General features: G+C 35.3%; 1 protein-coding gene across 15 annotated transcripts in view; it reads left to right on the top strand.

The window, feature by feature from the left end:
• The window catches only part of ERBIN (erbb2 interacting protein), a 153,025-nt gene that overhangs the window by 126,243 nt on the left and 13,115 nt on the right, over positions 1–13,667 (top strand). For all 15 annotated transcript variants that reach the window (XM_066242242.1, XM_066242232.1, XM_066242251.1 and 12 more), the window contains 3 exons: positions 679–793; positions 5,209–5,392; positions 7,575–9,123. In XM_066242242.1, coding sequence (XP_066098339.1) covers positions 679–793; positions 5,209–5,392; positions 7,575–9,123 — 1,848 coding nt within the window. The remainder of the gene's footprint in view (positions 1–678; positions 794–5,208; positions 5,393–7,574; positions 9,124–13,667) is intronic.

The raw sequence follows: 13,667 nt of genomic DNA, 5'->3' as shown, positions 1-13,667 counted from the left end.
TTACAGAGAGAGAGAGTCAGAGAGAGGGATAGGGACAGACAGACAGGAAGGGAGAGAGATGAGAAGCATCAATCATCAGTTTCTCATTGTGGCACTTTAGTTGTTCATTGATTGCTTTCTCATACGTTCCTTGACCATGGGGCTACAGCAGACCGACTAACCCCTTGCTCAAGCCAGCGACCTTTGGTCCAAGCTGGTGAGCCTTGCTCAAACCAGATGAGCTCGCACTCAAGCTGGAGACCTTGGGGTCTTGAACCTGGGTCCTCTGCATCCCAGTCCAACGCTCTATCCACTGTGCCACCACCTGGTCAAGCTGGAAGAAATTTTTGTTGAAAACTGAGTTTTTCAATGGCAGGAATTGTCTTTTATTTATTTCTCTAGAACCTGAGATAGTTCTAGGCACATAGTAATCATTAGTACACTTGAATTAAGCCCTGCCCCAGAAAATTATTCCTTAGGTGTTTTGGCATATTATTAATAACTACCATAGTTGTATTGCTGTACCTTAAAATTTTAAAATCATATATACTCCTTTTAGTCACTATGTGTTACTATAAAAAAGTTTTACACATATTCTAAATATTTTCTTTTTAAAGTTCTCATGACTTAATATTTATTCATTTAAAGAAACCAAAATCTATTTTCATAGATAGTTTTGTTCTTTTCTCTTTAAATTAGGAATCTGAAGAACTTTCTTCTGATGAAGAGATGAAAATGGCAGAGATGCGACCACCATTGATTGAAACTTCTATTAACCAGCCAAAAGTGGTAGCGCTTAGTAATAACAAAAAAGGTTAGCTGTTAAGAAAAGCACTAAGATTAGGAATAGTCTGAATAAAATTTATAATTTTGGGGGGAATAAATTTCATTGTTATTTAAAAGACTTTTAGTAACAATTTTTAAAACATGCCTTTTGAAAGATCTGTTTTTTCTCTCTCCTGTTTTTGAAGGAAAATCTTGGTAGACCTTTTCTCTTCCCTCATGCAGATTCCACATGCCTGTAAAGGACATTGACTTTGTAGGCAGAGAAGCCTAGATTATGTTGCATTTCTATCACTTATTTGCTATCTGATCCTTGAGCTACCTAATTTTATCCATATGTTCATACCTAATTTGACATAAAATGAGACTAATGAAGGATTTGGTAAATACCAAATGTACTAAATTATTCAATGTACTCAGATCTAGCGCAGTACCTACTGTGCTTGTTATTTGTATCTGTCCCAGAACTTATTTTGTAAACATCCCTCTTCCTGGCCATTTTTTTATGTAGCAGATTCTCAGACTCTTAGAAATGAAAGAGAACTTGGAGGATATATGTCTCTTCCTTTTATCCTTTCCTCACTCCTCCTTATCAAAGCCTGAACATCTCTATATTACCTCCACCAAATATTTATCCAACTTTGGCCTTTATGGCATTCGTGAAACTTGCTATCAAGGTGGTCCTCTTATAGCTTGTGTTTTGTAATAATAATGGTGGTGATATTTGTTGAGTACTTACTAGTTGCTATTTGCTATATACTAAATGTTTTACATGTTACCTAATAATCACAATTGTTCCATGATACGGAATTGGAAGAAGAGTATAAATCTAGGAAAGAATTTTAGCATTATTTAAAAAATTGATAACACTGGGGAACAAAATTTTTGTTGCAACACTTGTTCTTACCTAATTCGAGTGTGCTGATCTCAAATCTGACATTAGTTTTTTTTCTGTAAGCTACAGTTTTTTTGCAATTCAAGATTTTAGGCTTTCATCTTATTGTAAAATTTTCAACATTTAGTTTAACATAATGAAGTAGAATGTCTTCTTGGGCATCATCTTTGTGAAAATATAGTAATTTATATAATGCAGTAAATACACTAATACGCTAAAAGATATGGTTGCATTAGAATTTGTCTAATTTTGAAGTAGAACATATTAAAACACTTTAATCATAAAATTTGTGCAAAACTTATTTAAATTCTATTCAGGCAAAAATTTGTTTCTGTAGCTCTTGCGTTTGTGTACTTGTTGAGGACAATTTCATTTGATGCTCCAGCAGTAGTCTGCTCATCACTATCAGCTCTAAGATTTTCGGAAAACTTATCAAGGTGACTGTTCAGGAAGTGAATCTTAATGCTCATGTTACATCCAGTGTCGCGGAAAGCAAGCCAACAGCATCCTTTGAACCAGAAGGTCATAGTTTTCTGCCTTTTTGTTGCCAAGGAAGTTCTCTGTAACTGCCACAAAAGACTGCCATGCTGCTTTCTCCTCCTTATTCATCTTCCTGGCAAATTCTTTGTCACATATGAGGGTTTGAATTTGAGATCCATCGAAAACACCTGCTTTTATCTTTTCGAAAGACAAGGCAGGAAAAGCAGAAATAATATGTTGAAAGCATTCACATTCTCTATTCAAAGCCTGAACAAACTGCTTCATTAAGCCAAGTTTGATGTGAAGTGGGGGAAAAATGATCCTGTCTCAATTAACTACAAATTCATTAACTACAAATTCATTCACAATATTTTGCATTCCTACTTCCAGAGCTTCACGTTTCGGCCACTCCTTCTGTGTCCAGTGTTTCTCCCGAGCTTGGCTGTCCCACAAACACAGAAAGCAAGGATACTTCGTGACACCTCTCTGTTGTCCTAGCAGGAAATTTGCCATTTTGAGATCCACACAAATGACCCATTTATGCTCCTCATACTTCAGAAAGTCAAGGACAATTTTTATGTCATTATAATCTTCTTGCAATGAGTTGAATAACCAATTGGAACTGCTACATAAACATTACTGTTGTGTAGGAGAACATTTTCAGACTCCATTTAGAGCTGTCAAGAAATAGCCGCCATTCTGTTGGACTGTAAGTGCTAACACCTAGCTGGCTGAGAAGACTACTGATATCATGACAGTAAACAAAGTCTTCGGAAAAAATGTCCACAAAAATTTTTTCACGCTTCCTGAAATGGGATACTTTAGCTGACCAATGAAGTACATTCTTTTCTTGAATCTTAGAGGCTAACTCAGCTGCTTTCTTTGATAGGCCCAAATCTCTTACTAAGTCATTCAATTTGGGTTGGCTAAACTGCTGAGCGGTTAATGACTGCTTGGCATCAGAAGAAGACCCTTCAGATTCTACAACCATTTCCTCATGCATCTTATCAAAATACACTTGATCACCATGTTCACTTTCTTTGTCTTTAGAAGAAATAAAACCATTGGAAATTGGAACCGGGAGTGTGTCAGAGTGTGGTATAGATCATATTGCTGAAGGAATATTAGGATATGTGATCAATATGCCTTTTTTTTTTTGCCGATGCTCTTTGTATGGATCAGACAGAAATAAGTCACTGCTGTGGTTCTTAGGTTCATGCCAAACCATGAGAATACCAAAAGGCATTCCTTTACGTTCTCCTTTTGTCCAGTCACGAAGCATTTCCTCACAATTATGACACACAATATGAGAAGCCCAATTCTTGTCTTGATCGCCAAGGGGAACTTGAAAATAGGCAATATATGCACATGTCACAAATGATGAAATATCACGCCTTTGACGTTGAAGTGTGTAACAGCCACATATAAAACAGAAGGTGCCAGACTATTCTTACATTTACGCCTCCTCAAAGAAGCCATGATTCAATCTTTTTTTTTTTTTGACTCCCGCATGCGCCCGACTGGGATCCACCCGGCATGCCCACCAGGGGGTGATGCTCTGCCCATCTGGGGTGTCGCTCTGTTGCATCCAGAGCCATTCTAGCGCCTGAGGCAGAGGCCACAGTGCCATCCTCGGCGCCCGGGCCAACTTTGCTCCAATGGAGCCTTGGCTGTGGGAGGGGAAGAGAGAGAAAGAGAGGAAGGAGAAGGGGAGGGGTGGAGAAGCAGATGGGCGCTTCTCCTGTGTTCCCTGTCCAGGAATCGAACCCGGGACTCCTGCACGCCAGGCCGATGCTCTACCACTGAGCCAACCAGCCAGGGCCATGATTCAATTATAAAACAAAATAAGAGGGTGTTTTATCAGATAATTGTTTACATTTAAAAACAACTACAATTATGTAAAAATGATGTTTGTAAAACAATTGCCTTGTGGTTATGTTCAATCCAAGAGTCATTGCCCTTTAACTCCAATTTAAAAACCAATGCATACCATTAACTGTAACAAAAAGAAATAAAAATTGCATAAAAACTAGAGCATGCACCAAAAAACGGATTTCAGATTTGGAATCAGTGATGCAGAATATATAGAAACTGTTCTAAAACCTCATGCAACAGAAAATGAAAAAAAAAATTGTTCCCCAGTGATCTGAGATCCTAATCCCTTAAAGTTGAAGTTAGAGACTTCCATATGTTACTGTTTTTAACTAAAAACAATTCAGACTACTTGAACTGAAATATTTGGAACAGCAAAAATATCCTTAATTCAGATTTATGTAACCTCCTATGACTGTGCCTGTATATACTAGTTCTGTGATTTGGCTAGAATTGAGTTAGTTTAAAACATCCTTTAGGATTGTAAAAGTACTATGTTACTATCTTTTTTATCACTACTTTTAAAAATACTACTTTTTTTTCTACCTGCCTATAATAGAATATAAATATTGTCTGTTTCTGTTTACATTTTTGTTACATACAAAACCATCTCACATATTAAGAGTTCACTATTCATATACAAGTTTTTGAAATGATTTATAAATGTGAAGAGGAAGCTGACCTTGTGAACATTCCTTGATTTATTTGGTGTTTGGTTTTTGATTGATGTATTGCTCATTTTTATTGTGAGACTAGATAAAAGCAATTCTATACATGGATGATAAAATTTCTTCCCCAGATAAGTTTGTTAAGGTTATGAACTGTACTTGATATTTTTTATTATTACAACTTTTTTAAATTGTAAATGAATGGAGAAGCATATTTACTAAAACTAATTGATAGCCTTAGAAAACATTGCATAGTATAATCTTATTAGTAGTTCAAACTAAATCAAATTCTTGGGTAACCCTAACTTTGGTTATATTTTTTGAAAAGTAAAGTATCTATAGTTATTTTTAAATTCTTTAACATTTGTGTGTATTAAGACTGAATTTTCATAGGTGCCTCTGCTATCCTCATTCACATAATTCTTTACCTTATATGTTGAACTAAGACAATATAAATGCTATTTGTCATAACTAGGAAGTATTTTACACAGATTCTTGGTGACTTTATCAATGGATTGAGTTTTTTTTCAGATGATCTAAAGGATACAGATTCGTTATCAGATGAAGTTACACACAATAGCAATCAGAATAACAGCAACTGTTCTTCTCCATCTCGGATGTCTGACTCAGTTTCTCTTAATACTGATAGTAGTCAAGATACCTCACTCTGTTCTCCAATGAAACAAACTCATATTGGTATTAATTCCAAAAACAGGTTTGTGAATAGTTTAACAAACTAATTTATTTGTACAATAAGTAGAGATAGAAATGCAAATAAATACATAAGACTAAAACATAAAGGATTTCACAAATTAATATTATAGAAGTGGTTCAGGCTGTATATGATTTTTTCCCCATTTTATTACTAATTATTTAACTTATATACATTTCCATTTTAGATTAGTATTTTAAGGGGAGGAAAAAAGGGATTTAAAATATTTTCTAATTCTCTTCATTAAAAGGTTGAACAATTTTACAATAGTTGTAGGTATCACAACACAAAAAGTTTATTTTGGGTAATTCAAGTTGAAAGTGATATTTTTAGGGTTAGAAATACAAAATTATTTTGGGGAGGATGCCATTAAAGGATTTATTTAAAATATTTTTGATGAGTTCTCTATGTTTGGCTTCGACTTAAATTTGTAGATCAAATTCTTTGATGCAAGACTTAATTCCTACAGGTTGGAATTTAGCTGAAGTTTAAAACAAATTTATTAATTGGGCTCTCAAGAAGTTTTATTAGAGTAAGACTATACCATTTTACCTTCATGTTTATTTGTCAGGTAGAGTGCTTTATAGAAAATTTGAGTTACTACTGAACCCAAAGCTTATTATATGGACATTGCTAAATACTTTTTAGACTTCAATTGTTCTTAAGCTCCAGGTGGCATATTTTAGTCAAATTTTTGTACATATTGAATTATATTATTGGAAAAGAAAAATTACTTGTGTATCTTAAAATGAGATTAGTTATGTAGTTGTAATTATGATTAATCATTTATATCTGTTCTCTGGATTTAAGACTAAGACTCAGTATGGTAATATATTCTTATAAACTTTTAGCTGTTAAGATAATGATTAATTTAACAATAAAATTTTACTGGCCTGGCCAGATAGCTTGTTGGGTTAGAGTATTCTCAGTGCCCCAAGGTTTTGGATTTCATCTCTGGTCAGGGCATACAAGAACAGATTGGTGTCTCTCTCTCTCTCTCTAAATCAAGTAAATTAAAAATAATAATAACATAAAACTTGACTGATGTTGGGAAGTAGTTTAGTATTTTCTAAGTTATGTGGGTTTTGTTTGTTTGTTTGTTTGTTTTGTATTTTTCTGAGGCTGGAAACAGGGAGGCAGTCAGACAGACTCCCGCATGTACCTGACCGGGATCCACCCGACATGCCCACCAGGGGGCAATGCTCTGCCTATCTGGGGCGTTGCTCTGTTGCAACCAGAGCCATTCTAGCGCCTGAGGCGGAGGCCATGGAGCCATCCTCAGCGCCCGGGCCAACTTTGCTCCAGTGGAGCCTTGGCTGCGGGAGGGGAAGAGAGAGAGAGGAAGGAGAGGGGGAGGTGTGGAGAAGCAGATGGGCGCCTCTCCTGTGTACCCTGGCCGGGAATTGAATCCGGGACTCCTGCAAGCCAGGCCGACACTCTACAACTGAGCCAACTGGCCAGGGCCCTAAGTTATGTCTTTTGTGTAATAAAATAAAGACTTAAGAAAGAGATACAACTATACCTTTTTGTGTTGTATTTCTAATCATGAATATTAAGTGTCACCTAATGGGAAAATTAATATTAAGGAATATTTATTGAAACATAACTTGACTGTTTATTGAAATACAACTTGAAGGCACAAATATGTTTCCGTATCACCAAGTAGAAATAAGATATTTTCTTTGATTTTGCAATATCACATTTATAAATATTTCCCAAAAACAATGTAGTCACTTAATGTTATTTAATTTTAACTTTGATCTTGGTATTTTGTATAGCTTTGAGCTATTGTTTTTTATGTAGTTTTATATAATTTATATTTTAATTAAATAAATTAGTTAATTTGATAATTATGGCTAATGATATATGGTTTCAGAAATATTTATAAAAATGTTCTGTGCTCTTATTCAACTGTTCAGCTTTTTGGCGCTTTATGCATCTGCCCATCTTTCAAGCATTTCACATTTTAGTATATTTCTGAAAAGATGCACCAAAAGAAGATACATAATAAGTCTTAGTTTTTATTTTTTAGCTCAAACTGTATTGTGACTGATTTATGATATTGATGAAAATTAACTTTGATTATAAATTTTAATATAGTTTTACCTGTTTTCATTTAATATGTTTCCTACTACTAAGAAAACTGGGCTTTATGATGTTTTTGATAAAATTACTTTTGTTTTAGGCAAGAAGATGAAAATTTTAACAGCCTTTTACAAAATGGAGATATTTTAAACCATTCAACAGAAGAAAAACTCAAGGTTCACGATAAAAAAGATTTCGACTTACCTGAGTATGATTTGAATATTGAAGAACCATTAGTTCTTATTGAGAAAGGTGTTGACTCAATAGCCACATCTGATGAATCTCACAAATTAGACCATATCAATATGAATCTTAATAAACTCATAACTAATGATACATTTCAACCAGAGAGAGTGGAAAGATCAAAACCACAGAATGTAGTGCTTGAAACGGGCTTTTTAAGCATTGATGCTAAAGGAGAAGCTGAGCACTTGGAAAATGGAAACACATGTCTGAATCTGGAATGTGTAAGTAAGGTCAATGGACATTCTGCAGACATGCCGCAGTCTCCTGGGAGGATTGAACCACATGACACTGATTCCTCTGTTGATTTGGGTATTTCCAAAAGCACTGAAGATCTCTCCCCTCAGAGAAGTGGGCCAATTGGGTCTGTTGTGAAATCTCATAGCATAACTAACATGGAGACTGGACAGCTAAAAATCTATGACATTCTTAGTGATAATGGACTTCAGCAGCCAAGTGCAACAGTGAAAGTCACATCTACTATTGATGGAAAAAATATAGTCAGAAGCAAGTCTGCTACACTTTTGTATGATCAACCATTGCAAGTATTTACTGGTTCTTCTTCATCCTCTGATTTAATATCAGGTACAAAGGCAGTTTTTAAGTTTGATTCAAATCATAATCCTGAAGAGCCAAATATAAGAGCCCCCACAACAAGTGGACCACAATTTGCACCTCAAATATATGGTCCTCCACAATATAATGTCCAGTACAGTAACAGCGCTGCAGTCAAGGACACTTTGTGGCACTCCGTACAAAATCCCCAAATAGATTATGTCAGTTTTCCTCCTCAGCGCCTTCCTAGATCAGAGAGCACAGAAAATCACAGTTATGCTAATAAACATTCTGCTAATATGAATTTCTCTAACCATAACAACGTTCGAGCTAATAGTGGATACCATTTACATTCAAGAGTTGGCCCAGGAAGACATGGGGAAATGTGGGCCATCTCACCAAATGACCGACTCATTCCTGGAGCAACTCGAAATACAATTCAGCGACAAAGTAGCGTGTCCTCTACAGCCTCTGTAAGTCTTGGTGAGCCAGGTCCCACAAGGCGGACCCAAATTCCTGAAGGAGATTATTTATCATATAGAGAGTTACATTCAGTGGGAAGAACTGCTCCCATGATGTCGGGATCACAGAGACCTCTTTCTGCACGAACATACAGCATTGATGGTCCAAATACATCTAGGCCTCAAAGTGCTCGACCCTCTGTTAGTGAGATACCAGAGAGAACTATGTCAGTTAGTGATTTCAATTATTCACGGACTAGTCCTTCAAAAAGACCAAATACAAGGGTTGGTTCTGAGCATTCTTTATTAGATCCTCCAGGAAAAAGTAAAGTTCCTCACGACTGGCGAGAACAAGTACTACGACATATTGAAGCCAAAAAGTTAGAAAAGGTAATTAAACATGACTTTTTCATTCTCCTCATCAATTTACTGATCTTCCTTTAAAAATATTTGGCATTCTTTGTTTTTCTAAAGGAGGTGAAACAAAACACTCTGAATTATTAAATATATACTTATTTTCTAGGAATTTTTCTTTGGTACTGACAGTAGAGTTCCAAGTTCAAACTTAGCCAGACTCAAAACGGTTGAGATGGTAGCACAAGCTTCTTTTCCTTTTCTTACTCTCCAGTGTTTTCTAATGGGCTTATATATTCATTTTATAAATTTATGTGGTATCTCTTTTAGATTGTGCCACACATAATATAAATAATATATATATATACCTCTGCATTTCCTGATTTCTTGTAATCTATTAATTGTTAATTATGTGAATATATATATACAAAAATAAGCAGTTTATTGTTAACAAAAACAAATGTATTGTAAATGTAAATATTTCATCTAAGATTTTTTTTCCCCAGTTATATGACTAACACTGTCACTGACACAGATGGCCTCTGGCATGGCATTTACTCTTTTCTGAACTGCATTTCTGACCTATTTGAACTCACTATCTGGCTCTACTGTAGTGTGTTGATGTTTGTTTTTTGAAAGGACTTAAAAATTTTTAAATGTCCTGTGAAACTCATAATATATTAGTGCCACAGTTCTGTAGCCCAAGTGTATAAAGCATATTCTTTCTTTAAGATTTAGCTTCATACCTCTTAGTGGATTTTACCCAAGAATTATCTTACTTCTGCTTATTAAATCTAAAATACGTTTTTAAAAATAGCTGAACATACACAACCTCAGCCATTATTTTAAAAAATTCTTTTAAGTCAAATTTTTTCAGAAATAAATACCTAAAATATAATTAATACCTTATTTCAATTCACATTGATCCTCTCCCTGCAATTTTTAGCTCTATGCAATGCTCTCCTCTCAACTTTAACTGAACTGTCTATAAGTGGTAGGCAATTTCATTCTCATCTGTTTATTTTGTTTCAGCTATAACTTTGTACATATAGTTGAGGGTCTTCAACTTGTGTACTTTTTCTAAGGAATTTGGAAATTTCTTAAGCAGAGAGTAATATAGCTGTTTTTTAAATAAACTTCTGGTGGTGATGTGAAACTGGATTTGAGAAGTTGATAACTATATAGTTAAGTTGATTGAGTTATGAGGCCATATAGTAGTAGTACAGAAAATAAGTGAGAATGTATCAGTGGAATTGAGACAAAGGAATGAATTTAAGAGGCATTTCTGAAATAGACTATAAGAATTTACACCTGACTGGAATATTCCTTTAATCAGACATTGCAGAAAAGAGATTAAGCTTGAGATTGATGCTTTGAGTAACTGGTGGTTTGGAATGCCTTAACTATTACTGAGCATAGAGGAGGAATAGCAGATTTGGAGGAGAGATGAGTTTATTTGTTGTTATACTAATATATATTGCATTGCATATTATATTAGTTGACATGTCAGGTCTTTTCTCATTACTTCCCTAATAGTGATGTGCCTGCACTTTAGTAAATAGGAAGCAGGTAGTAGCCATTTCATTGTTCATTGTGCCTCTCTACTTTTTATATTTAGACATTTGCCTTACAATTGCTTAGAGCAGGGGTCCTCAAACTTTTTACACAGGGGGCCAGTTTACTGTCCCTCAGACCGTTGGAGGGCCGGACTATAAAAAAACTATGAACAAATCCCTATGCACACTGCACATATCTTATTTTAAAGTAAAAAAAAAAAAAATGGAAGTAGTACTGTACGTGAGCAACGCTGCGCATTATGGCGCCGCCACATACAGTACTCCAGGAGCACAGGATGCAGATGTATCCTGTGCTCCTCTCACTGGCCACCAATGAAAGAGGTGCCCCTTCCGGAAGTGCAGCAGGGGCCGGATAAATGGCTTCAGGGGGCCGCATGCAGCCCGTGGGCCATAGTTTGAGGACCCCTGGCTTAGAGAGGATATGACAGCATTGTCTCAGTTGTGCCCATGGGTAATTTAGAGATGAGAATTTAGGTAAGTGAAACTAAAAAATGCACAGGGCCAACATGATTTAGACATCAAACTTGACAGCATTGATTGACAGTAGTGAAAGGTGATGGAAGGTCTCTGTTTGCTCCTCTGTAACTCCCCTTTCCTGCCCCAAACATAATTCTCATGGCATGGTGGACATTTGAAAATTTTCTTCAGAGGGGTTCACAATGCCTGTCCTAATCCTGTGGGTGAGTGCACAAATCAAAAGTTGCTACTCTGTCCAGCTGGGAGTTTAGTAATCATACAGAAATAGATAAGTTATTGACCCTTATTTGGTTTTGAAACCTTGTGGTAGTAACACCCCTTCTATACCAACAAACTACCCAGAATCCAAACATATTATAAAATAGATTTCACCTCAAAAATCTCAAGACTTATTTACAAATAAAACTTAACATTGAAGATGAATACAAATTTTTATTTTGAAGTTGAATTATTACTAATGTCAGTATTTGCTAATATTACTTATATGAAAACTCATATAAGAAGCACTCAATCAGATATGAGTAAAGATTAATACAACATAGTAATTTTCATGCTGTTGTACAACTATTTGCATGTAATGAGCAAAAGTGCTCAGGACATATACGGCAGCACTTAGTTGAGCTCTGCACGATATGTCGATGTGTTGTGTTGGAGTGCAGTTTTACATGGATGTCTGCACATGCCTGAATTGCAAACCAGACCTATTCTGAGCTTCTGCCTTCTTAGTCAGTGAAATATTTACTGTATGCTCCCATGTATAAGACGCACCTTAATTTGGGGGCCTGAATTTTGAAAAAAAATGTATCACATAAAGTTACTGAATTCAAGTTTTATTTATCATAAAATCCATACAACTCCTCATCACTGTCAAAAGTCCCATCCATTAGCTTGTCCTCATCTGTGTCTGACGATGAATCACTGTCTTCAACAAGGAGCATGAAAATAAGTGTAAAACAGCAAGAAGTGCAGTAAAAAAAATCTACAACCACTGTATAAGACACACCCAGTTTTTAGACCCCAAATTTTTCAGAAAATGGTGTGTCTTAAACATGGGGAAATACGGCATAAAATAAAACTTCATATATGGGCAAAGATGACAGAATAGGGTTTGTTTCAAATCTACAGATCCTTAAACAGGATCATTCAGTTCACTCAAGTTAACAACATGTTATACAGAATGTGTGTCTGTAACTGTGTGTATAATCAGATGTTTACAGAACCTCTGGATTGCCTCTGCCAAATTCTTATTCTTCATGGTTTCTTAGTAGTGGACATCAGCTTCATAATCTGGAGAAGGTATTTATTCCCTAAGAGTAACAGAAATCCTTGTTACGTCATTTCCATATTTCTTATTTACAAGCTATGCTCAAAATGTGGTTTATCTCGGTTTGACCATCAGACCCTCAATATTCAGGACATGACTAAAAGCATATACATGAAAGGACAGCAGTTAACAACTCTGGGAATAGACAAGCAGTAATAATGAGAATCAGGTTGTGCATTTATTGAGGTATATTTTTCAGGCATCTCTAGGATTGATTACAGGTTTATATAAACTCAATATTTGGAAGGATTCCATCAGTGGTTCTTCAAGTTTAAGCTGTAAAAAGTACTACTAGCACCTAAAATATAATAATTTTTAATACCTATATATTTGAGAGAAAGTTTTATATGTGTACCTTGCAGTTTCTTTCTTGGTAATTATAGAGCAGTGGGAGCCTTTTAAATGTTATGTCTTAAAACTCTTTATAATAAACTTTTCCCTAATGTAAGACATTTTTCAAAATGTGGAAGATAATTTTTAGAAATTACAATGGCCGCCTGGCCTGTGTTGGTGTCGTGGATAGAGTGTCAACCTGGAACGCTGAGGCTACTGGTTCAAAACCCTGTGCTTGCCCTGTCAAGGCACATAGGCAAGAAAGCGACAACTAAAGTGAAGCAACTATGAGTTGATACCTATTGCTCCCCTTCCCCTGTAAAATCATTAAATAAAATCTTTTTAAAAAATGGTTATTTTAGGCAAGCAAGGAACATCTGAAGTGAAATTGCAATGGCCAAGAGCCTGGTATGTTTTGCAGATATAGTTTGTGTTATATTATGTATGCTGCGTTTATTTAATAATAAGACAATTTTTATAAAATGAAGCAGATTCTCTAGAAACCCATTTTGATTTAGAAATACCTGGCCATCAGTAAAATTTGTAGAGGAATTAGTGTTCCATGTGTAACTATATGTACTGATATATCTGGGTATGACATCAATTCCTATTTCTGACAAATTTCTAATAAAGTATGTCAGAAGTCAAGGAAATAATAGCATAAAAGCATTTATATGTATGTACTTTCTTTAGTGTTTAAATTTGAATGGTTGGATTACATGTAATTTGTGTGTATATGTGTATGTTGTCTAAATATATGGTAAATAGTGCCAATTTCTTTCAGTGACACTGAAAATTCCATGTTGCATGACATTTCTGTGTGGTATTGGGCTTGCTTGTAAATGCATCTATGTACATAACATGTCTTG

The sequence above is a fragment of the Saccopteryx bilineata genome, chromosome 1 (genome assembly GCF_036850765.1).
Source record: "Saccopteryx bilineata isolate mSacBil1 chromosome 1, mSacBil1_pri_phased_curated, whole genome shotgun sequence".
Lineage (NCBI taxonomy): Eukaryota > Metazoa > Chordata > Mammalia > Chiroptera > Emballonuridae > Saccopteryx > Saccopteryx bilineata.
Note: the sequence above shows the minus strand (reverse complement) of the source record. Positions and strands in the feature narration are given on the sequence as shown.